General features: G+C 51.5%; 1 protein-coding gene across 1 annotated transcript in view; it reads left to right on the top strand.

The window, feature by feature from the left end:
* The window catches only part of LOC140428864 (immunoglobulin superfamily member 3-like), a 54,450-nt gene extending 32,151 nt beyond the window's left edge, over nucleotides 1-22,299 (top strand). Inside the window, exons 3-5 of the mRNA XM_072515518.1 lie at nucleotides 17,260-17,676; nucleotides 17,910-17,925; nucleotides 22,053-22,299. Of these exons, the coding sequence (XP_072371619.1) occupies nucleotides 17,260-17,676; nucleotides 17,910-17,925; nucleotides 22,053-22,299 (680 nt within the window). The remainder of the gene's footprint in view (nucleotides 1-17,259; nucleotides 17,677-17,909; nucleotides 17,926-22,052) is intronic.
* The last annotated feature ends 1,453 nt before the right edge of the window (nucleotides 22,300-23,752 follow it).

Raw genomic sequence — 23,752 nt, 5'->3', positions numbered from 1 at the left:
CAGTCCTGACACTGGCCAGACTGGCGGGTCGGAGAGGGGCGCTGCCGTGACCCCCAGGGAACTGAGGTGGGGTCCAAGCATGGTCAGCCATTGCCGTGGCCAAAAGGCAGCCATCTTGCTGCACACCCCACTGAGCACCCACCATGGCGCCTGGTCCTGCAGAATGCCACCGGCCAAATAGGTGCCCCACTACCACTGCACCCCAGCCCCGACCCTCCACCCCGCCCCCAGCCATACCGCCTCCAACCCAAGCGACCGCCACCGCCGATGGGCACCATGTGGCCCGCCCCAGGACAACAACCACAGTAGCCCCTACACCGGGCGCCAGACGGGGGCCGTGGAGCAGGCCGCTGGCAAGGGCCCCGCCAGCCGACAGTACCTCTAGCAGTAGGGACGGGCACCACGGCCAGAAACCCCCACGGTGCCGGGCACCGGCGATGTCAGGGGTGGGGGGCTTGCGGGGGCAGAGCCCGCACTGCCAACCGGGGCCACCTTGTAGCCCCGTGGGTCTGTTTGGGCATGGGGGCATGCACCATGCTAACATGGCGGCCTTTCAGCCCCTGCAGACAATTGATATTGGAATTCAACCAGCAATGGTGGCCTTCCTCCTAGTCACCACAACCCTGCGGTTTACAATGTGGCTTTATCAGCTGGCGTTGCTCGAGGAGGAAGAAGCTGCAGCAGCAGAGCCTGCCCCAGAGGAACAGGTGGCAGCTGCAGAGGATGGAGAGCCGACCACCCAAAGGCCGAGGAGGAGGAGGTGGAAAGGAGGCCTCACGTGTACCAGCAGCGCCTGTTTTTGGAGGGCCTGCGGACCAGACCTGCAAAGGCTCCGGCTGAGCACCTGGCACCGTGGGTGTATGGGGGAGGAGACCCACTCCCGCTGGCCATTAAGGTGACGAACGCCCTGAACTTTTACGCAACGTGGGGACCTGTCCAGGATCTCACTGAGCTTGGTGCACAGGTTCATCCGCACCGTCATGGAGGCCCTCTATGCCCAGTTGGCACATTACATCGATTATAATGTGGACTGAGCCCACAAGGATGCCCGGGCGGCGGGGTTAGCCGCAATCGCTGAGATGCCCTGCATCCAGCGGGTGATTAACGGGGTGGTCGCCCTACAAGCAGCTGCAGATGACAGGCCGCTCTACACAAACTGAAAGATGTTCCACTCGATGAACGTGCAGTTGGTGTGTGACCATGAGATGCGCATTATGCACGTCTTTGCCCGATACCCAGGCAGTGTGCACAATGTCTTTGTCCAGGCATATAAGACGATTCCCGGCCTCTTCGAGGCGTACCCCCGGCTGGGCTGTTGGCTCCTGGGCGTTAGGGGTTATCCACTGCAGTCGTGGCTGATGACACCTAGCTGGAGGCCACAGACCAATGCAGAGACCTGCTGCAACAGCCCCGTAGCGACCAGGAGCGTGCTCGAGAGGTGCTTCGGCATCCCAAAGATGCGGTTCAGGTGCTTGGACCACTCTGAAGGAGCCCTCCAATATGACGCTGAGAGGAACGCCTGCATCGTGGCTGCCTGCTGTGTCCTCCACAACATCGTGCAACAGAGGGGTGATGTGCTGGAGGATGAGGATGATGCCAGGCCTTGTCCAATGAGTGTGGTAGTCACCACTGTTTGGAGAAACGTGTATTAGAGGTAATACAGTAAGGCTCCTGTACTACAGGTACGGGGGTAGATCCCTGCCTGCTGGCTCCGCCCAGTAGGTGGAGTACAAATGTGTGTGCTCAGCGAGCTGCTGCCATTTTGGTAACAGCTGCAGGTGGCAACAAAGCGTTGATTACTCTCCACTCTCGTCTCGTCGTAATTGATAGTGCATCAATTTATTAAGCAGAGATATTACACCGATGGAACTGCGCATCAAGCCAGATCACCTACAGCTGCACCCGCAAGCAGACAACGCCACGTCGGCCTTCGACCACTGGCTAGCTTGCTTTGAAGCCTACATCGGATCAGCGACAGAACAACCCAGAAGCACAGAAACTCCAGATCCTGTACTCACGGGTGAGCTCCAATATTTTTCCCCTTATCCAGGATGCGCCCAACTACACTGAGGCCATGGCGCTTATGAAAGAGAACTACACACGGCCGATCAACAAACTCTACGCCAGGCACCTCCTGTCCACGCGGCAACAACTCCTCTGTGAGTCACTGGATGATTTCTGGCGTGCCCTGCACACCCTGGCAAGGAACTGCGATTGCCAGGCAGTGTCGGCCGTTGAACATTCTGAACTCTTAATCAGGGATGCTTTCTTTACGGGCATGGGGTCGGCGTACATCCGCCAGCGCCTCTTAGAAGGGATTACGCTCGACCTCGCGGCGAGCAAACAACTCGCGACCTCACTAACGGTAGCCTCCCGTAATGTACAATCGTAGGCCCCCGACCAAACGGCGCCCCCCTCATGGACATCGTGGGCCCTACCAGCGGCCGTCCCCAGCCTGCGCTGCACGGCAGCCAGCCAACCCCGGGGGGCCCAAGTGCTATTTCTGCAGGCAGACAAAGCACCCCCGGCAGCGCTGCCTGGCGCGGAGTGCACTCTGCACTCTGCAAGGCCTGCGGGAAGAAGGGGCGTTTCGCTGCGGTGTGCCAGGCCCGGTCAATCGCCACTGTGTCCAGGCCCATTGTTCCTGCACCCCCACGTGCGACCCGTGGGCGCGTCCATTTTTGTCCCCGCAGCCCACGTGCAGCCCGTGGGCACCGCCATCTTCCCCGCATCAGACCTCGTGTGGCCCGTGGGCACCGCCATCTTTAACGCTGCCCGCGATGTGCGCCCAGTGGGCGACCCCATCTTCGCCGCCATTTTGGACAGCACCTCAGGACCCCTGCTCGTCGGGCACCTCATCGTACTGCATCGCCACCCTCACCGTCCATGGCGTAGAGTTCAGCAACTTCCGGCTCTACGTCCTCCCCAACCTCTGCGCTGCCCTGTTACTCGGCCTGGACTTCCAGTGCAACCTCCAGAGCCTAACCCTGAAATTTGGCGGGCCCCTACCACCCCTCACCGTATGCGGCCTCACAACCCTTAAGGTCGACCCACCTTCTCTGTTTGCAAACCTCACCCCGGATTGCAAACCCATCGCTACCAGGTGCAGGTCGGAGGTCCAGTGGCTGATGCGGGAAGGTATCATTGAGGCCAGCAACAGCCCCTGGAGAGCCCAAGTGGTAGTTGTAAAGACTGGGGAGAAACAGAGGATGGTTGTTGACTACAGTCAGACCATCAATCGGTACATGCAGCTCGACGCGTACCCCCTCCCATGCATATCTGATATGGTCAATCGGATTGCACAGTACCGGATCTTCACTACAGTGGACCTGAAATCTGCCTACCACCAGCTCCCCATCCGCAAGGCGGACCACCAATATACGGCGTTCGAAGCAGACGGCCGTCTTTACCATTTCCTTAGGGTTCCCTTCGGCGTCACTAACGGGGTCTCGGTCTTCCAACGGGAGATGGACCGAATGGTTGACCGGTACGGACTGCGGGCCACCTTCTCGTACCTAGATAACGTCACCATCTGCGGCCACAACCAGCAGGACCACGACGCTAACCTTTCCAAATTTCTCCACACCGCCAAACTCCTGAACCTAATGTATAACAAGGAGAAGTGCGTGTTCAGCACCAACCGCTTAGCCATCCTTGGCTATGTTGTGCAAAATGGAGTTCTGGGGCCCGACCCCGACCGCATGTGCCCCCTCATGGAACACCCCCCTCCCCCACTGCCCCAAGGCCCGCAAATGATGCCTGGGGTTTTTCTCCTATTATGCCGAGTGGGTCCCTAACTATGCGGACAAGGCCCGCCCACTCATTCACTCCACAGTTTTCCCCTGACAGCTGAGGCCCACCAGGCCTTCAACCGTATCAAGGCTGACATCGCCAAGTCCGCGATGCACGCGGTCCACGAGATCCTCCCCTTTCAGGTCGAGAGCGATGCAGCAGACGTCGCTCTGGCTGCCACCCTCAACCAGGCAAGCAGACCCGTGGCATTCATTTCCCACACCATCCATGCCTCCGAAATTCGGCACTCCTCTGTCGAAAAGGAGGCCCAAGCCATCGTAGAAGCTGTGCGACATTGGAGGCATTACCTGGCCGGCAGGAGATTCACTCTCCTCATTGACCAATAGTCGGTTGCCTTCATGTTCAATAATACACAGCGGGGCAATAAAATCTTAAGGTGGACGTTCGAGCTCTCCACCTACAATTACGAGATTTTGTATCGCCCCGGTGAGCTCAACGAGCCCCACGATGCCCTATCCCGAGGTACATGTGCCAGCACACAAGTGGACCGACTCCGGGCCCTACACGATGGTCTCTGTCACCCAGGGGTCACCGGTTCTTTCACTTCATAAAGGCCCACAACCTAGCCTATTCCATTACGGAAGTCAGGGCAGTCACCAAAGACTGCCAGGTCTGCGTGGAGTGCAAACCGCACTTCTACCGGCCAGACCGTGCGCACCTGGTGAAGGCCTCCCGTCCCTTTGAACGCCTCAGCATGGACTTCAAAGGGCCCCTCCCCTCCTCCGACCGAAACACGCACTTCCTGAACGTGGTCGATGAATACTCCAGATTCCCCTTCTCCATCCCATGCCCCGATATGACGTCTGCCAGTCATCAAAGCCCTCAACACCATCTTCGCTCTGTTTGGTTTCCCCGCTTACGTCCACAGCGACCGGGGATCGTCCTTTATGAGTGATGAGCTTCGTCAGTTCCTGCTCAGCAAGGGCATTGCCTTGAGCAGGACGACCAGCTACAACCCCCAGGGAAACGAGCAGGTGGAGAGGGAGAACTGGACGGTCTGGAAGGCCGTCCTGCTGGCCCTACAGTCTAAAAATCCCCAGGTCTCCTGCTGGCAGGAGGTCCTCCCCGACGCGCTCCACTCCATCCGATCGCGACTTTGCACTGCGACTAATGCAACGTCTCCTTGCCTTCCCTAGGAAGTCCACCTTCGGTGTTTCGCTCCCAACGTGGCTGGAAGCTCCAGGACCCGTCTTCCTCCACAAGCACGTGCGGCTTCACAAGGCGGACCCGTTGGTCGAAAGGGTACAGCTGCTGCATGCGAAACCGCAGTATGGCGTACCCCGACTGCCGCCAAGACACAGTCTCCCTCAGGGACCTGGCACCAGCTGGTTCCCCACCCCCCTCCGATTGCCCCGGCGCCCCACATCCTCTCCCCAGCACACCTCACTACAGCCCCTGCCCCAGGATGATCCGTCCTCCCATTGGTTCCACCAGGGGATGAAGATGAGGACTACACGCTCCCGGTGTCACAGGCGACCAAGCTGGCGCCCACATCACCACCGGGACTGCGGCGCTCACAGTGGAGGATCAAGGTAACCGACCGTCTAAATTTGTAAACTTCCACCAAACTGTGCACTTTAAAAATTCTCACATACCGGGAAATAGTTTTTCCACCACCCCCGCTGGACTCCATTTTTTACAGGGGGTGAATGTGGTAGTCACCACTGTTTGTATAATATGCGTATTAGAGGTAATACGGTAAGTCTCCTGTACTACAGGTACGGGGCTTGATCCCTGCCTGCTGGCTCCGCCCAGTAGGCGGAGTATAAATGTGTGTGCTCACCGAGCTGCTGCCATTTCGGTAGCAGCTCAGGAGGCAACACTTAATAAAGCCTTGATTCCTCTCTACTCTCATCTCGTCGTAATTGATAGTGCATCAACGAGCAGGTTGCGGGGAGGACGAGGATGGCCTGGACATGGGGCCCAGGCAGGCCTGGGAGGCCGCACAAAGTGAGCGCCTTCAGGTTCACCCACTAGGGGGGGAGGGGGGGAACGCCAACCACCTTCCCCCCTCCTCCTGGAACCTCCTCGTTGGAACCACCTAATACCATGCCTGCCTGGGTGCGGGCCCTGGGTTGGCAGTAACAGTGGGGCGGGACTGGTCCATGGGATAGAGAATGATGACAACCCGCTCTGGGATGAGCTTTGATGCTCCACATCATTTGATGTCTTTTTTATTTATTCGTTCTCGGACATGGGCATCGCGGGCTGTCCCCGCATTTATTGCCCATCCCTAATTTCCCTTGAGGGGGCAGTTAAGAGTCAAGCACACTGCTGTGAGTCTGGAGTCACGTGTAGGCCAGATCAGACAAAGATGGCAGATTTCCTTCCCTAAACGGAAGGACATTAGTGAACCAGTTGGGTTTTTACGACAATCGTTTCATCATTCGACTTTTAATTCTAGATATTTTATTGAGTTTAAATTCCATCACCTGCAGTGGTGGGATTCGAACCCGGGTCCCCAGAGCATTATCCTGGGTCTCTGGATTACTAGTCCAATGACAATACCACTATGCCACCGCTCCCATGGCCACAGTAGCACTTTCCACCGTCCACCTGAGTGATCCCATTGATTCCCTGTGTTGGCAAAGGTGGGGACCAGGGGCTCTGGGGGTGGGATAGGGATGGGACACCGGAGTGGTGAGTGCTGGCTGAACTGCGGTCACTGAGCCAGGCCAACCCACAATATCCGCCCATTATCCCCCCCGACCCGCTGCACCAATCCACAACAGCCCACCCCTCACACCCAACTGACAGAGAGCACTGAGGCAGGTTGTAACACTGCACAGGTGTTTGATGTGACATTATATTTACAGATACATGTCCCAGCCCCTATTACTAAACTGTGCCCTGCACCCGTGCCAACCTAGCTGGTATCTACTTTTCTGGTCTTAAGGTGGATCCCCCAGATGGTAGATCAGGAGTGGAGGCAGCCTGCCCTGCGCCCTGGGTCCCCTTTGGCAGAAGTCTTCTGGGGCGACCGGGCCTGGATGGGCCTGCTGCTATTCGGGTGCCCCAGGTGGCGTGGTGCCAGTCTGTTCTGCCCACTACCCACCAGATGTGCCAGGGACAGGAAGGGAGGAGTCTGAGGTGCTGCAGTGTCCAGGCATCTCCCTTGTGGGAGTCACTGGCACGGGCCCCATCACCTCCACCTCCCCCCTTGGAGTGCAGATGGCCCCTGGACTACTCCATGGGATGGGGGTGCGAACGCAGCTATCGCTGAGGCTCCCCCGCCACCTGGTGCTGCCAGTCCTGGAGGCCCACAGCCGTCTCGACCAGGGCCTGCATGCTCACGGCCATGGAGCACAGGGCGTGGATCACTTTCGGACGGTCACCTCAGCACTTCGCTTTACCGCAAACCCACGGATAACCTCACGATTCTCCACTTCTCCAGCTTCCACCCTAAACACATTAAAGAAGCCATCCCCTATGGACAAGCACTCCGTATACACAGGATCTGCTCAGACGAGGAGGAGCGTAACAGACATCTACAGACGTTGAAAGATGCCCTCATACGAATGGGATATGACACTCGACTCATCGATCGACAGTTCCAACGCACCACAGCGAAAAACCGCACCAACCTCCTCAGAAGACAAACATGGGACACAACCGACAGAATACCCTTCGTCGTCCAGTACTTCCCCGGAGCGGAGAAACTACGTCATCTTCTTCACAGCCTTCAACACGTCATTGATGATGATGAACATCTTGCCAAGGTCATTCCCACACCCCCACTACCTGCCTTCAAACAACCGCGCAACCTCAAACAAACCATTGTTTGCAGCAAACTACCCAGTCTTCAGAACAGTGACCACGACACCACACAACCCTGCCATGGCAATCTCTGCAAGACGTGCCAGATCATCGCCATGGATACCACTATTACATGTGAGAACACCACCCACCAGGTACGCGGTACATACTCGTGCGACTCGGCCAACGTTGTCTACCTCATACGCTGCAGGAAAGGACGTCCCGAAGTGTGGTACATTGGCGAGACCATGCAGACGCTGCGACAACGAATGAACGGACATCGCGCAACAATCACTAGGCAGGAACGTTCCCTTCCAGTCGGGGAACACTTCAGCAGTCAAGGGCATTCAGCCTCTGATCTCCGGGTCAGCGTTCTCCAAGGCGGCCTTCAGGACGCGCGACAACGCAGAATCGCCGAGCAGAAACTTATAGCCAAGTTCCGCACACATGAGTGCGGCCTCAACCGGGACCTGGGATTCATGTCGCATTACATTCATCCCCCACCATCTGGCCTGCGAAATCCTACCAACTGTCCTGGCTTGACACAATTCACACCTCTTTAACCTGGGGTTACCCCATCTCTGGATCTGTAAAGATTTAATCACCTGCTAATGGTCGCATTCCAAGCATTGTTTGGCATCTTTGAATCTGGCTATATATGTGTTTCTGGAACATACCTCTTCATTCACCTGAGGAAGGAGCAGCGCTCCGAAAGCTAGTGACATCGAAACAAACCTGTTGGACTTTAACCTGGTGTTGTAAGACTTCGTACTAAAATTATGAAGGGAATAGATAGGATAGATGCGGGGAGGTTGTTTCCACTGGCGGGTGAAAGCAGAACGAGGAGGCATAGCCTCAAAATAAGGGGAAGTAGATTTAGGACTGAGTTTAGGAGGAACTTCTTCATCCAAAGGGTTGTGAATCTATGGAATTCCTTGCCCAGTGAAGCAGTAGAGGCTCCTTCATTAAATGTTTTCAAGATAAAGATAGATAGTTTTTTGACGAATAAAGGAATAAAGTGTTATGGTGTTTGGGCAGGAAAGTGGAGCTGAATCCACAAAAGATCAGCCATGATCTCATTGAATGGCGGAGCAGGCTCGAGGGGCCAGATGGCCTACTCCTGCTCCTAGTTCTTTTGTTCTTATGATAACTCCTCCTGCAATCCCGGGCTTTGCGAATGCATCTCCACGATTGGTGGAACTGTCCGTTCCAGAAGCCCCAAACCCATCTGGATGGCAGATAATCCCTATGGATGGCCCGCCCTCTGACCGTCCGCCCCTGTGGTGATATGCGCATGGGTATATCTATGTATAATTGTATATAGTTGTACCAATGAATATATTTGTATATAATAGCACCACTGTACATAGCCATTGACCAATACATGTAGGGACAGTTATGACCTCACCGGTACCAGTGGCCACCCCCCATCTCCAATGGCATTGAACGCCCCCCCCCCCCCAAGGTGAGCAACACTCCGCTATGGGGTCACCAAATGCTCTACCTCAACTTCCCATTTCATGCCCCCTTCAGACCCCGCCCCTTTTAGTACCCACCCCTTTCAGGCCCACCCTATGGCAGTGCCAGCCTGTCACTTCCCCCTGACAGTACCAGTTTGGCACTGCCAGGATGCACTGCCCTGCCATGTCCCTGACCACCTGGGCTCCAATGTCCTCGGTGCCCCCTGGCATGGGCATCACGTCTGGTCTCCAGAGTTAGAGACAAGTGGCGATTCCTGTTGACTTCACACTGTGCCGGCGGTGGTTTGAATACCTGGAGCCGGAAGAATCCAGCTTCAAATCCAGCTTCAAAGGGAAATTGTAAACGCACTAGTGATAATTTATCAAAATTCACTAGACTCTGGGGTGGTCCCAGAGGATTGGAAAGTAGCAAACGTGACACCACTGTTTAAAAAAGGAGGTCGGCAGAAAGCGAGTAATTATAGGCCGGTAAGCTTAACTTCGGTTGTAGGGAAAATGCTGGAATCTATCATTAAGGAGGAAATAGCGGGGTACCTGGAGGGAAATTGTCCCATTGGGCAGACGCAGCATGGGTTCACAAAGGGTAGGTCGTGTCTGACTAATTTGGTAGAATTTTTTGAGGCCGTTACCAGTGCAGTAGATAACGGGGAGCCAATGGATGCGGTATATCTGGATTTCCAGAAAGCTTTTGACAAGGTGCCACACAAAAGGTTGCTGCATGAACTAAAGATGCATGGCATTGAGAGTAAAGTGGTAGCATGGGTAGAGGATTGGTTAACTAACAGAAAGCAGAGAGTGGGGATAAATGGGTGTTTCTCTGGTTGGCAACCTGTAACTAGTGGGGTCCCTCAAGGATCAGTGTTGGGCGCGCAGTTGTTCACAATTTACATAGACGATTTGGAGGTTGGGGACCACGTGCAATGTGTCAAAGTTTGCGGACGACACTAAGATTAGTGGTAAAGCAAAAAGGGCAGAGGATACCGGAAGTCTGCAGAAGGATTTGGATAGGTTAAATGAATGGGCTAGGGTCTGGCAGATGGAATTCAATGTTGCCAAGTGTGAGGCTATCCATTTTGGGAGGAATAACAGCAGAATGGATTATTATTTAAACGGTAAGATGTTAAAACATGCTGCTGTGCAGAGGGACCTGGGTGTGCTGGTGCACGAGTCGCAAAAAGTTGGTGTGCAGGTGCAACAGGTGATTAAGAAGGCTAATCGAGTTTTGTCTTTCATTGCTAGAGGGATGGAGTTCAAGACTAGTGAGGTTATGCTGCAATTGTATAGGGTGTTGGTGAGGCCGCATCTGGAGTATTGTGTTCAGTTTTGGTCTCCTTACCTGAGAAAGGACATATTGGCACTGGAGGGAGTGCAGAGGAGATTCACTAGGTTGATCCCAGAGTTGAGGGGATTAGATTATGATGAGAGGTTGAGTAGACTGGGACTGTACTCATTGGAGTTTAGAAGGATGCGGGGGGATCTTATTGAGACATATAAAATTATGAAGGGAATAGATAGGATAGATGCGGGCAGGTTATTTCCACTGGTCGGGGAAAGCAGAACTAGGGGGCATAGGCTCAAAATAAGGGGAGGTAGATTTAGGACGGAGTGTAGGAGGAACTTCTTCACCCAAAGGGTTGTGAATCTCTGGAATTCCTTGCCCAGTGAAGCAGTTGAGGCTCTTTCTTTAAACGTTTTTAAGAAAAAGATAGATGCCTTTCTAAAGAATAAAGGGATTCGGGGATATGGTGTACGGGCCGAAGAGTGGAGCTGAATCCACAAAGATCAACCATGATCTCATTAAATGGCGGAGCAGGCTCGAGGGGCCAGATGGCCTACTCCTGTTCCTAATTCTTATGTTCTTATGTTCTTATGTAAACCATCCCAGCATATTTAAATTGATATTTAAATATGCTGATCAAGTGCTCACGCCCTCGCTAGGCGTGAACCAGGTTATGCCACCTGCAGCAGGCCGGGAGCATCAAGTTCTGTTTGGTACCCGGCACGAACCCCGTTTAGGGCCTCTCCCCCTATTCTCCCGACCTGGAGCAACACGGCCGGAGAATCACCCCCACTGGCAATGTACCTATTAACTGGAAACCAATAGGAGGTTGAACAGACAGCAAATCAAACTGAGAGTGAAATGAAATCACCGTATAGAGTACAGCCTGATTATGATGATCGATACAGTCAATAGCCCAAGTCATCATTATAATGAGCTGATCTTTATAGCTGATACTCTTGGCATGCTGCAGCTCAATTTTGTGATACTAAAATAACCATTAAGTCCATCTGAGCCAAAACGATTGGGCATTCGTGCCAATGCTAAAGAAGCCATGAAATAAGAAAATGATGCACACGGCGCTTCTGGCCACTTCCGGTGTGACGTGCAAGGTACCCCCGACTGCGAAGGGCACGAACATGGACATGCAATGGGTATGTGGAAAGCCCTTGCAGTGGGCAGATTGTGGCATCACACAGCCATTCTAGCTAACTGAAATATGGACACGCAAGTCCAGTGGATGCCTCGGTTTATCACTCACAGGCTCAACACGGGCTCTCGGCTACTAATGCTATTTAAAAGGGACAGTCATCCAGTTTGCATTAAGGTGCTTCTGGCTTACTTCCGCTATTGCACTGCCCTGTCATGTCCCTGGCCACTCGGGGCTCCAATGTCCTTGGTGCCCCCTGGCATGAGCATCACGTCTGGAGGTTTTGGGAGGTTTTGTGGTGAGTTCCTCAATTTGGCAGGGCATTGGTTCAAGCTCTGTCATTCTAAAATACACGTCACAGATAATTGGTATGTGATGCGCAATCAATTACTCTCGAGACAAGGTGAGGCATAACTAATAGGCTTTAATCTGCTAGAACTGTTCCCCAGCAGCTTCGATACAGAAAGTGAAGGCTGCTGGGACGGCATTGGTTCTTATACTCCGCCTTTCAGGGCAGAGCTGTGTACATCAGCCAATGGTAGACTCCTGGGTCTAACCAATGGTCATCCACCTCTCAGGTACTGCAATACCTGGTATTACCACATTCACCCCCTGATAAAAAAGAGCCCGGCGGGGTGATGGCCAGCGTTAATGGTCGCCTATCGCATGGTATGACCAGGTATGGAGGTACCGTGATGTCGAGGGTAATAACAAAGTGTTCATGGTGCAGCAATCAGTCGATCGGGTGGCCTGGTCGTCCTTCTGGAGCGTCTGGGCTTCGGCGGTGATTCTGATGGGGGTCCCGGCGGTTGCGACTCCGGGAACTTGGTGTCGTCCACCCAGGCAGCTTCGTCACCCCTAGGCGGCGCTGTTGGGGAGAAATGTGGGCAGGGGGGGGCGCCTGTAGGGGGCGTTGGAGCTTGTTCGGGCCTAGGCAGGGGCAGCGGGAGTACTGACCCTCCAATTAGGTGCTGTGGGGAGGATGGGGGCAATGGTGCGGGTGCGCGTGGGGCTCCAGCGGGCGCCAGATTCCGAAGGGAGACCGTGTCTTGGCATCTGTCAGGGAACGCTACATAGGCGTACTGGGGGTTGGCGTGCAGCAGGTGGACGCTCTCGACCAACGGGTCCGACTTGTGCGCCCTCACATGTTTCCGAAGCAGGATGGGTCCGGGTGTCGCTAGCCAGGTTGGGAGCGAGGTCCCGGAGGAGGACTTCCTGGGGAAAACAAGGAGACGTTCATGAGGTGTCTGATTTGTGGTAGTACATAGCAGTGACCGGATGGAGTGGAGGGCCACCGGGAGGACATCCTGCCAGCGGAAGACTGGGAGATTCCTGGACCGTAGGGCCAGCAGGATGGTCTTCCAGACCGTTCCATTCTCCCTCTCTACCTGCCCGTTTCCCAGGGGGTTGTAACTTGTCGTCCTGCTCGAGGCGATGCCTTTGCTGAGCAGGAATTGACGTAGTTCGTCACTCATAAAGGAGGACCCCCTATCACTGTGAATGTATGCGGGGAAACCGAACAATGTAAAGATACCCTGGGGGGCCTTGATGACAGTAGTTGTGGTCATGTCTGGGCAGGGGATGGCGAATGGGAATCGGGAGTACTCGACCAACACGTTAAGGAAGTACGTGTTGCGGTCGGTGGAGGGGAGGGGGCCTTTGAAATCCATGCTGAGGCGTTCAAAGGGACGGGAAGCCTTTATCAGGTGCGCCCTCTCTGGCCGGTAGAAGTGCGGTTTGCACTCCGCGCAGATTTGGCAGTCCCTGGTGACTGTCCTGACCTCCTCGATGGAGTAGGCCAGGTTGCGAGTCTTGATAAAATGAAAGAAACGAGTGACCCCCCGGTGGCAGAGGTCCTCGTGGAGGGATCGGAGGTGGTCCACTTGTGCAGTGGCACAAGTGCCGTGGGACGGGGCAACAGGAGGCTCGTTCAGCTTCCCGGGACGGTACAAGATCTCGTAATTGTAGGTGGAGAGTTCTATCCTCCACCGCAGGATCTTGTCGTTCTTAATCTTGCACCGCTGTGCATTATCGAACATGAAGGCAACTGACCGTTGGTCCGTGAGGAGAGTGAATCTCCTGCCGGCCAGGTAATGCCTCCAGTGTCGCATAGCTTCTACTATGGCCTGGGCCTCCTCTTCGACCGAGGAGTGCCGAATTTCGGAAGCATGGAGGGTACGGGAGAAGAAAGCCACAGGCCTGCCCGCTTGGTTGAGGGTAGCCGCCAGAGCTACGTCGGACGCATCGCTCTCGACCTGGAAGGGGACGGACTCGTCGATGGCGCGCATCGTGGCTTTTGCAATTTGCAATGTCTGCTTTGATGCGGCTGAAGGCCTGGCGTGCCTCCGTCGACAGGGGAAGATTGTGGGCTGGATCAGGGGTCGAGCCTTGTCTGCGTAATTGGGGACCCACTGTGCGTAATAGCTGAAGAACCCGAGGCAGCGCTAAAGGGCGTTGGGGCAGTGAGGGAGGGGGAACTCCATAAGGGGGTGCATGCGCTCAGGGTCGGGGCCTATGACTCCACTTCGCACTACGTAGCTAGGATGGCTAGACGGTCGGTGCTAAACACGCATTTATCCTTATTGTATGTCAGATTAAGGATTTTCACGGTCTGTAGAAATTTGCGGAGGTTGGTGCCGTGGTCCTGCTGGTCATGGGCGCAGATGGTGACGTTATCCAGATACGGGTAAGCCGTGTAAGCCATACCGGTCCACTATTCGGTCCATCTCTCATTGGCAGACCGAGCCCCCATTCGTGATACCGAAGGGAACCCTTAAAAAGTGATAGAGCCGCCCGTCTGCTTCAAAGGCGGTGTACTGGCGGTCACCAGTACGGAGGGTTAGCTGGTGGTAGGCAGACTTGAGATCCACCGTGGAGAAGACTTTGTATTGCGCAATCCTGTTCACGAGGTCGGCTATACGGGGGAGAGGGTACGCATCCAGTTGCGTAAACCTGTTGATGGTCTGGCTGTAGTCAATGATCATCCTATGTTTCTCTCCGGTCTTTACCACCACTACTTGAGCTCTCCAGAGACTGTTGCTCGCTTCGTTGACCCCTTCCCTCAGCAGCCTCTGGACCTCTGACCTGATAAAGGACCGGTCCTGGGCACTGTACTGTCTGCTCCTGGTGGCGACGGGTTTGCAATCCGGGGTGAGGTTCGCAAACAGGGAATGCGGGTCGACCTTAAGGGTCGCGAGGCCGCAGACAGTAAGGGGGGGTATAGGGCCGCCGAATTTAAAGGTCTGGCTTTGCAGATTGCACTGGAACTCCAGCCCAAGGAGGGTGGCTGCGCAGAGGTGCGGCAGAACGTACAGGCGGAAATTACGGAATTCCCTGCCTTGGACAGTGAGGTTCGCTAGGCAGAACCCCTTTACCTCCACCGCGTGTGACCCGGAGGCCAGGGAGATCCTTTGATTTACGGGATGGGTGACAAGAGAACAGCGCCTTACCGTGTCAGGGTCAACAAAACTTTCCGTGCTCCCAGAGTCGATCAGGCACGACGTCACGTGGCCGTTGATGGAGATCGTCGTTGTAGCTTTCGCAAGCGTCCGGGGACGACTCTGGTCCAGAGTCACCGAGGCCAGTTGCAGTAATGGAGAGTTCTGGTCGGGCAGCATGTTGTCGGCTGTGCTGGGGGCCTGGGGCCCCATCCAAGATGGCGTCACCCATGGGTCACACATGGAGTCCGGGGATGAAGAAGATGGCGGCGGCGAGGGACAAAATGGCAGCGCCCAGCCGTCCAGCGTGGTGTCCAGGGGGCAAAATGGCCATGACCGCGGGTCGCACGTGGCCTGAGGATAGGGGGGTGGCGGTGAGCGCTGGGCGGTCGGGGCCTGAAAGGGGGGTTGCCGATAGTCGCTGGAGACCGCCACATAGTGGCCCTTCTTGCCGCACCCTTTGCAGGTGGCGGTGCGGGCCGGGCAGCGCGAGCGGGGATGATTCGCCTGCCCGCAGAAGAAACAGCGTTGTCCGGCGGCGCTAGCGGGCCTTCTCGCCGTGCAGGCTTGCGGGATCAGTGGAAAAGTCTGAGGAACTTCTGCTACGGGGTGCCACACAGCCCAGGGGGCCGCAGCGTGTTCGGGAGCAAAGGACAGCGCATTTTTATAGGCAACGTCCATGGACCCCGCCAGGGCCCATGCCTCAGTAAGTCCCAGAGTGTCCATTTCTAGGAGCCTTCGGCGGATATCGGGGGAGGTCATACCTGCCACGAAAGCATCCCTGATCAAAAGTTCCGTGTGCTCGTTCACCGAAACTGGCGGGCAGCCACAGTTTCAGCCCAGGACCAGCAGTGCCCGGTAGAAGTCTTCCAACGTTTCCTCGGGGCTTTGCCTCCTAGTCGCCTGCAGGTGACGAGCGTAGACCTGGTTCACAGGGCGGATATAATGTCCTTCTAGCAGCTCAATCGCGGCAGCATAATTCTCCGCCTCCTCGATAAGAGGGTAGATCCCAGGGCTGACCCATGAGCGTAGAAGGTGCATCTTTTGTCCTTCCTTGGGGGTGCCGGCGGCCATGTCGAGGTAGCCCTTAAAGCAAGCCAGCCAATGTTTGAAGATAGCAGCAGAGTTGTCCGCTTGGGGGTTGAGCTGAAGGCACTCCGGTTTGAGACGGAGATCCATCCTTTCAACTGAAGTTGTAGCAGATTAAATTGATGCGCAATCAATTACTCTCGAGACAAGGTGAGGCATAACCGATAGGCTTTAATCTGCTAGAACTGTTCTGCAGCAGCTTCGATACAGAAAGTGAAGGCTGTTGGGACAGCATCGGTTCTTATACTCCGCCTCTCAGGGCGGAGCTATGTACATCAGCCAATGGTAAACTCATGGGTCTAACCAATGGTTATCCACCTCTCAGGTACCGCAATACCTGGTATTACCACATTATGGAAAGGCAGATTATGTGCACTAGAGTAATAAATGCAAAGTTTGTCATTTGCCTTTTAGTAATGAAACAGGTTGGAACATTAGGAGCATAGGGACAAAAAGACAGTAGTAGGCCATTCGGCTCCTCAAGACATTTAACTTAGGCCTTCAATTGGAAGAACAAGTCCATAACTGTTAAACTAAAAGGATGTGGAGATGTCAAACTAAACGGAGCCATGGGAACTCAAGATTCCTGAATAAGTATAATAACATCCATCATCCCTGCCCTTCCTCACCTATGTTACCCCCATGGCCAATAAGGCCTCAGATTCAAAATGAGCATTCTCCTGTTCAAATCGTATTACAGTCCCACCCCTCCCAATCAATAACCTTCTCCAGCTCTATAATCCTCCAAACAGTCTGCATTTCTTCAGCTTTGCCTTCTTGCGCATCTTGAAATCTATTCACTCCAACCATTGGCAGATGAGTCCTAAGTTATCTGGAGTCTAAACCCAACAAATTTCCTCCCTAAACCACTCTTCCCTTCCACTACAACAATCCACCCTCCTGGCCCCTGTCCCACCTTCAAATCCAGTTTTTTTGTCTGTGCATTTATGGGCATCTCTTCCAATATGTTTGCTTCTGTGATGATTTCTGTTTGCAAATGTTTATGTCAAGTGTATTGGAACACATTTCAATGTAAAGGACACTTGATAAATGCAGTTTGTTGTTGTTTGTCTCAGTCAAATTACAGGAATATATAATTTTATCATATGGAAACTTCACATTGCTCAAATACTTATTTATATTAATTCATTAATTGGTTAAAAACAAATAGAAATCATTAACCGGCAGTTTGCTCTTTTCAATAATTTAACGTCGCATTTGACTGAAAAATATCACTGTTCTTATTTATTTTAGTAATTGCAGACACGCTCAGTGCAGTATCGGTACCCCAGACCCTGAATAAAGTCGAAGGTGACTCCCTGGAACTGAGTTGTGAAGTATCCAAGCAAACATCCCAGCACACACACGTGGCTGTCGCATGGTACCTACAGAAGGGAGATCAGAATCTCGAGGTCATCTCTTTGACAAGAGATTTTATTCTGCATTCTGGAGCAAGATATAAAGAAAGGCAGGCATCAGGAGATGTACGACTGGACAAGATTGGAGTGACTTCATTCAAACTCAGTATCTGCAAACTACAAGTGTTTGATCAGGGAGAGTTTTATTGTGAGGCTAGAGAGTGGGTGCAGGACCCAGATAAATCCTGGTATAATATTGCCCATAAGTTCACTGAAAATACAACAGTGTATATAAAACCAGCAGGAATACAAGGTATGTATTTGGACAGACCCGATTCTGGTGATAGTGTTGCCAATAATACCATTTGTTCAAATATTTGAAAATATGTAAATTTACAGTCATCAAAATCTATATATGCCATATTCTATGATTAGTAATAATGCTGTATTGTGTAAAACCATTCAAAGTGCCATACTTTTAAATTCTCTCATCGGTGCTAAAATGCTAACTGTACTTTACATTAATATGTTTTTGTATTGATATAGTCTTTAATTCAGATAGGTATTGAGGGTAAACAGTGCTACATTTTAAAAGCAGTACACTTTACAATGTTACAACATTGCAGGTTAGCATGAGCTTCTTAATTTTCATCTCACCTTATCTTAGCAAGTGATTCGCTTTTGTCTGGCAGTCAGACCTTGTTGTAGACCTCACATGATTAGAATTTCAGCGATTCTGTTAAATAAGGTCACGTTTGAAACCTGAATGATTCTGTACAAATGTAGCCATTTTGAAATCACAGATGCATACACAGGGGAGTCACATGACTAAGCCACACGCTTGGCAATGGCATTTTCTTGGAGACACTGTTTCGATTCTGTTGACGGATGACTATCTGCCAAAATGCAATAGCTGCATTCAGATATTAATAGTTAACATTGCAAATCTGTTGACCTACTTAAAATGCTGCCAAGCAAAAATATTCCAAAGATAAAGTGGAGATTGGGATAGAATTAAATTGGCTGCAGCCAGTGTAGTTTTGTGGCGAGCTACAGCTCTTCTGGTACACAAATGGAAAGAAGATTGTTTTGATGTTCAGTGTTAAGACAGTAATAAGATACTCTTTAAAGACTGGCATCCAACAGACTTCTCACTTCGATAATGCAACAACACTGAAAATCAAGAAGATTGTTTTCTATATAATATAAAATAAAAACAGAAAATGCAGTCGATACAGAAATTCTGCCAGCATCGGTGGAGAGAGAAACAGAGTTAACGTTTTGTGGCCGAATCACTCTTCTTCAGAGTTAAAGTTGTGGTGTTCTTTGTGTTGTTTATTTCAGGATGGCTGGCATAGTGGTAACAAAGACCACAAAACAGCTTGAATTTGAACAAAGCTATAAATTTATTAACACTAGGAATTTGGATTTGACACAGACTGCTAAATTATACACAGTTGATTATTAACATATAAACTACACTCACCTACACCTAATCTCTATTCTGTTAGATACTATGATCTGCTCTTACTCACACTATCTTGACTTCAGTCTGTCTCTAACTAACTCCTGCACTACTCTCTCCTCACAAAGCATAGCATCAATGCCTTATATACTTGTAACTGTAGCTCCCTCTAGTAGCTATTCTTATTTTTTAAATCATCTTTATTGTCACAAGTAGGTTTACATTGCAATGAGGTTACTGTGAAAAGCCCCTAGTCACCACATTCCGGCGCTTGTTCGGGTACACGGAGGGAGAATTCAGAATGTCCAAATTACCTAACAGCACGTTTTTCTAGACTAGTGGGAGGAAACCGGAGTACCCGGAGGAAACTCACGCAGACACGGGGAGAATGTGCAGACTCCGCACAGACAGTGACCCAAGCCGGGAATCAAACCTGGGACCCTGACGCTGTGAAGCCACAGTGCTAACCACTGTGCTACCGTGCTGCCCACATTCTAAACATGTAATTAACCCTTGCAGTCCTTACATTTATGATAATACCACAAAAGTGAGGGAGAAATGTATTGGATTATCTACCCTGACACCAACTCTCACAGCTACCTGACCTACAGCTCCTCACACCCCACTTCCTTTCACACTCCATCTCAATCTACCTGTTTCTCCGCCTCCGCCGTATCTGTTTCAATAAATGGCACTTCTTACATGCCTGCCTTTTTCCTGAACCGAGGTGTGGTTGAAGGGAACTCAACTGGGTTTGACCCATCTCCCACACCTCTGCCTTCACCCCTTCCCCCTCCTCTCAGAACCATGGCAGAGTTTCCCTCGTTCTGACTTCACCCCATAAGCCTCCGCATTCAGAGGATCATCCGCTGATCATTTTCACCAACTCCTTCCTCCACTGTCAGCATTCTGCAGGAACCGCTCTCTCTGTGAAACCCTGATATGCTCCTTCATCACTACTAACTCCTCATCCCCTCCCACAGCACCTTATCTTGCAATTGCTGAATGTGAAATACCTTTTCCTTTACATCCTTCCTCCTCACCATTTAAGGCCCCAAACACTCATTTCACTTGAAGCAACATTTCACTTGCTCTTCCTTCAACTGTATTTGCTGCTTCCAATGAGGCCTCCTTCACCTCGAGGAGACTAAGTACAGATTGGGTGACCATTATGTGAAATACATTCGCTCAGTATGCAAGCATGACTCCAACCTTTCTGTTGCTTACCACTTCAAATCAGCATCTTGCTCTCACACCCACATGTCAGTTTTTGGCCTTTTACAATTTACCAGTGAAGCTCAAACCGGAGGAGCAGCACCTCATGTTCTGAGTAGGTACATTACAGCCCTTGTGAGTCAACATTGAGTTCAACAACTTTAGACTGTGACCTTTCTCCTCAATCTTGACCCCTTTTTATTATCCAAAACATTTTTTGTCCCAATGAAAAATACTCCTTCCCTTCCCCACTGGGCCACCTGTCACTTGTTCTTAAGCATTGCTTTCACTGAGCACTATCCTTAGTCCTCCGATTGCCATTAATTCTTCCTCTGTCTTGTATCCTTTAATAATAATCTTTATTGTCACAAGTAGGCTTACATTAACACTGCAATGAAGTTACTGTGAAAAGCCCCTAGTCGTCACACTCCAGCACCTGTTCGGGTACATAGAGGGAGAATTCAGAATGTCCAAATTACCTAACAAGCACGTCTTTCGGGACTTGTGAGAGGAAACCGGAGGACCCGGAGGAATCCCACGCAGACACAGGTACAACGAGCAGACTCCACACAGACTGTGATCCAAGCTGAGAATCGAACCTGGGACCCTGGCGCTGTGAAGCCTCCTGAACACCACACCGCAACCTCCGCTGTAACCACCGTGCTAGAGTGTCCTACATATCTATATTACAATCTTCCTAGCTCTCACTTTCCATTCTACTCCAGCTGTTCCACCCCCTCTTATACAGTATCAAATCCATCTTGTCTCCCCCTCTTTAGCTATGAAGAGTCATACAAACTCAAAAAGTTCTCAGTTTCCCTCCCCTCAGATGCTGCCAGATCTGCTGCATTTTTCCAGAATTTTCTGTTTTTATTTAAAATTTACATCATCTGCCGTATTTTGCTTTTAAAATTGTTTTTATACACCTGCCACAGTAACTTCAGTGTCCTTAATTAAATTTCATGCACCTTCTTCTGAGCTTTAGGCACATAGCTGGTCTGGCACAGATTGATTGAGTGATAGGCTGCACATGTCCCTCTCGGTGCCCCATGGTACCAGGGAGGCCGCCTCATGAACAGGAAGGGGTTCCACTCCCTCAATGTCCAGGTGGTGTGTGACCACCAGGTGAGCTTCATATATGTGTGCGTTTTCCAGGAAGCGTGCAAGACAACTTCATCCTCGGCCAGACACAGATCCCTGCAGCACCGAGAACAACCCCGCTATCAAACAGGACTCTTTTTTTTTTGGCCTTGGTCGGGAATGTCCTGCCGAGGCTGCAGTTGCCTTATTACCTACCCTGGCACCCCGATTTCTACCCCCCCCCCCCCCACCCCGAACACCACACCGTTACCTCCGGCCCCCCACCTGCCCCAACCTAACTCATAAGGGATCCTCTCGCTCACGCCACCTCCTAAGGTGCAGGGCACCCCCAGACCCAATCCCTGACATGGGCAAACTGGCACCCGGCTCTTTCGCACTGGTATCCTGGCAGTCCCACCTGGGCACTATGGCAGTGCCAATGTGGCATTGTCAGGGCACCTGGGTGGCAGTGGAAGTGCCAGGGTACCAACCTGCCCAAAGCCTGATCACTTGGGGGCTTCCCGTGGCCTGGAGGACACCCCCGCCCCAGGTGCCGTTATGCCTGGTCTGCACAAACATGGACCAGTGCTAAGCGGCGCAATAGCAAAGTCTCCCAGGCGCGGGCGTTTGCTCCCAGGCTTCGGAAGAATCGGATGGCGGCGTATTATATTTTTCGTTAGATCTTGCGAGGCTGTCCGAGTATCTTAATCTCGCGAGAGGCCCTTTTATGAGATTTAATGGTCTTGTCGTGTCACCGAGTCAGGTGCAATGAGACCGTTCGATTGTGCCCATAATTATTTTTATGCTACGTGAACTACAGCAACTGAGCATTTTGCTGCTACTTTATTCAAATATTTGTCAATTTATACTCTTCAGTTCTCAAATGGTATTTTTTAACGCAACTCACAGGAATTCCTTTTTTATTGCAGCTTACAAGACAAGGACCAGTCCTTGTTCACAGGCACCCTGGATGCACATGCAAACCTGGAAGATATTCTTTCTTTACATTGCAAACCTACTGCTGATCTAATGGAGAAAAGCATCATTGCTTTGCTGGGCCAAGAACACATCCAGCAAATTTCTTCAATTTGCCAAGTGGCTTCCTTGCAAAAATTACAGTGGTTAAAGAAATTCAAGAGTCATCGTTTTGTGTTTGGCAACTCTCTTTGTGGTTAGGCACGGAGAAGACCCAGAAAAGCCATGCAGCATTTTTATGATGTTGTCACGCACAAGGACTACAATGCATTAATGTGGGGTTAATGAGCTCGAGGTTCAAGTATGCCACACCCATTCCTCAGGCTAAATGACTGCTTAGGTGTCCAATATGATGTGAGCAGGGGGTATATGCTCATTTCTGACCATTTGTCAGATTTATCGATTGACATCTAGGGTGCACATCAAAACATTGAATAATATGTTCAAATGCTACAGATTCAACTTCTGTACATGTCCTCCAGTATCCTGTAGAGAAAATTCAACCTTGATGTCTTCCAAGCAGTGAATGTTGCTTAATGAGAGTACAAGTCACCAATAAATTCCGCTAATATCATAGGGCTACTTTTACAACTCCAGTTTCTGTTGAGGTGAGGCTGTGTGCTGGAAGGGCAGTGTCACTAAAGTTACATCAGTATTGTCTCCTCACAGCGAAGTCTTTACATATGGGGCCTGAAATACAGGTGGGTGATCACTTGGCACTACAAGTGGACTATTCTGTCTACAAATGTGACCATATCAATATGGTGCCAAATGTAACTTCATTAGCATTATTGCTTCACAGCGCCAGGGTCCCAGGTTCGATTCCCGGCTTGGTCACTGTCTATGTGGGGTCTGGACGTTCTCCCCGTGTCTGCGTGGGTTTCCGCCGGGTGCTCTGGTTTCCTCCCACAGTCCAAAGATGTGCTGGTTAGGTGGATTGGCTATGCTAAATTGCCCTTAGTGTCCAGAAAAAGGTTAGGTGGGGCTGCTGGGTTACGGAGATAGGGTGGAGGGTGCTCTTTCCAAGGGCCAGTGCAGAATCGATGGGCTGAATGGCCTCCTTCTGCACTGTAAATTCTATGATCCTTGATCAGCTATTTTATTTCAAAGAAACTCGACACAAACCTTTTCTCATGGGCTTGCTATTTCTTTCCATTTGAGCTTCCTCCCACAGTTTCTTGGAAGCAGATTGTTCTATTCATGCATGGTGGGCTATTAGGTTCAGGCAAGGGGAGGCAGGAGAATACACTGATGGTAAAACATTTGTCGGAACATAGTTTACTGGGATCTCCATCAAATCTTCAGGGCTGCCTTTTGGGGGATGAGGCAGATTTGTTCCTACCAATTTCTATTTTAGATTTTATTGCATTTTTAAAATTTATTACGTTTTTAAAATAAATGTCTTTGTTTATTTTCTTGCTGTCATTGCCATGCTGTTTCAATTTCTTACATACTTATTTGTTGTCTTTTGATCTTTCAACTATTTTTCCAACAATATATGTTCAGCTAATCTGCCTATAGTTACCCATTTTATGCCTCCCTCCCTTTTTGAATAGGGTTACATTGGCAGTTTTGCAGACGACACAAAGGTTGGTGGAATTGTGGATAGCGATGAGGACTGTCAGAGGATACAGCAGGATTTATATCATTTGGA

Source organism: Scyliorhinus torazame, chromosome 8 (assembly GCF_047496885.1).
Source record: "Scyliorhinus torazame isolate Kashiwa2021f chromosome 8, sScyTor2.1, whole genome shotgun sequence".
Classification (NCBI taxonomy): Eukaryota; Metazoa; Chordata; class Chondrichthyes; order Carcharhiniformes; family Scyliorhinidae; genus Scyliorhinus; species Scyliorhinus torazame.
This window is presented reverse-complemented; position numbering and strand designations above follow the sequence as displayed.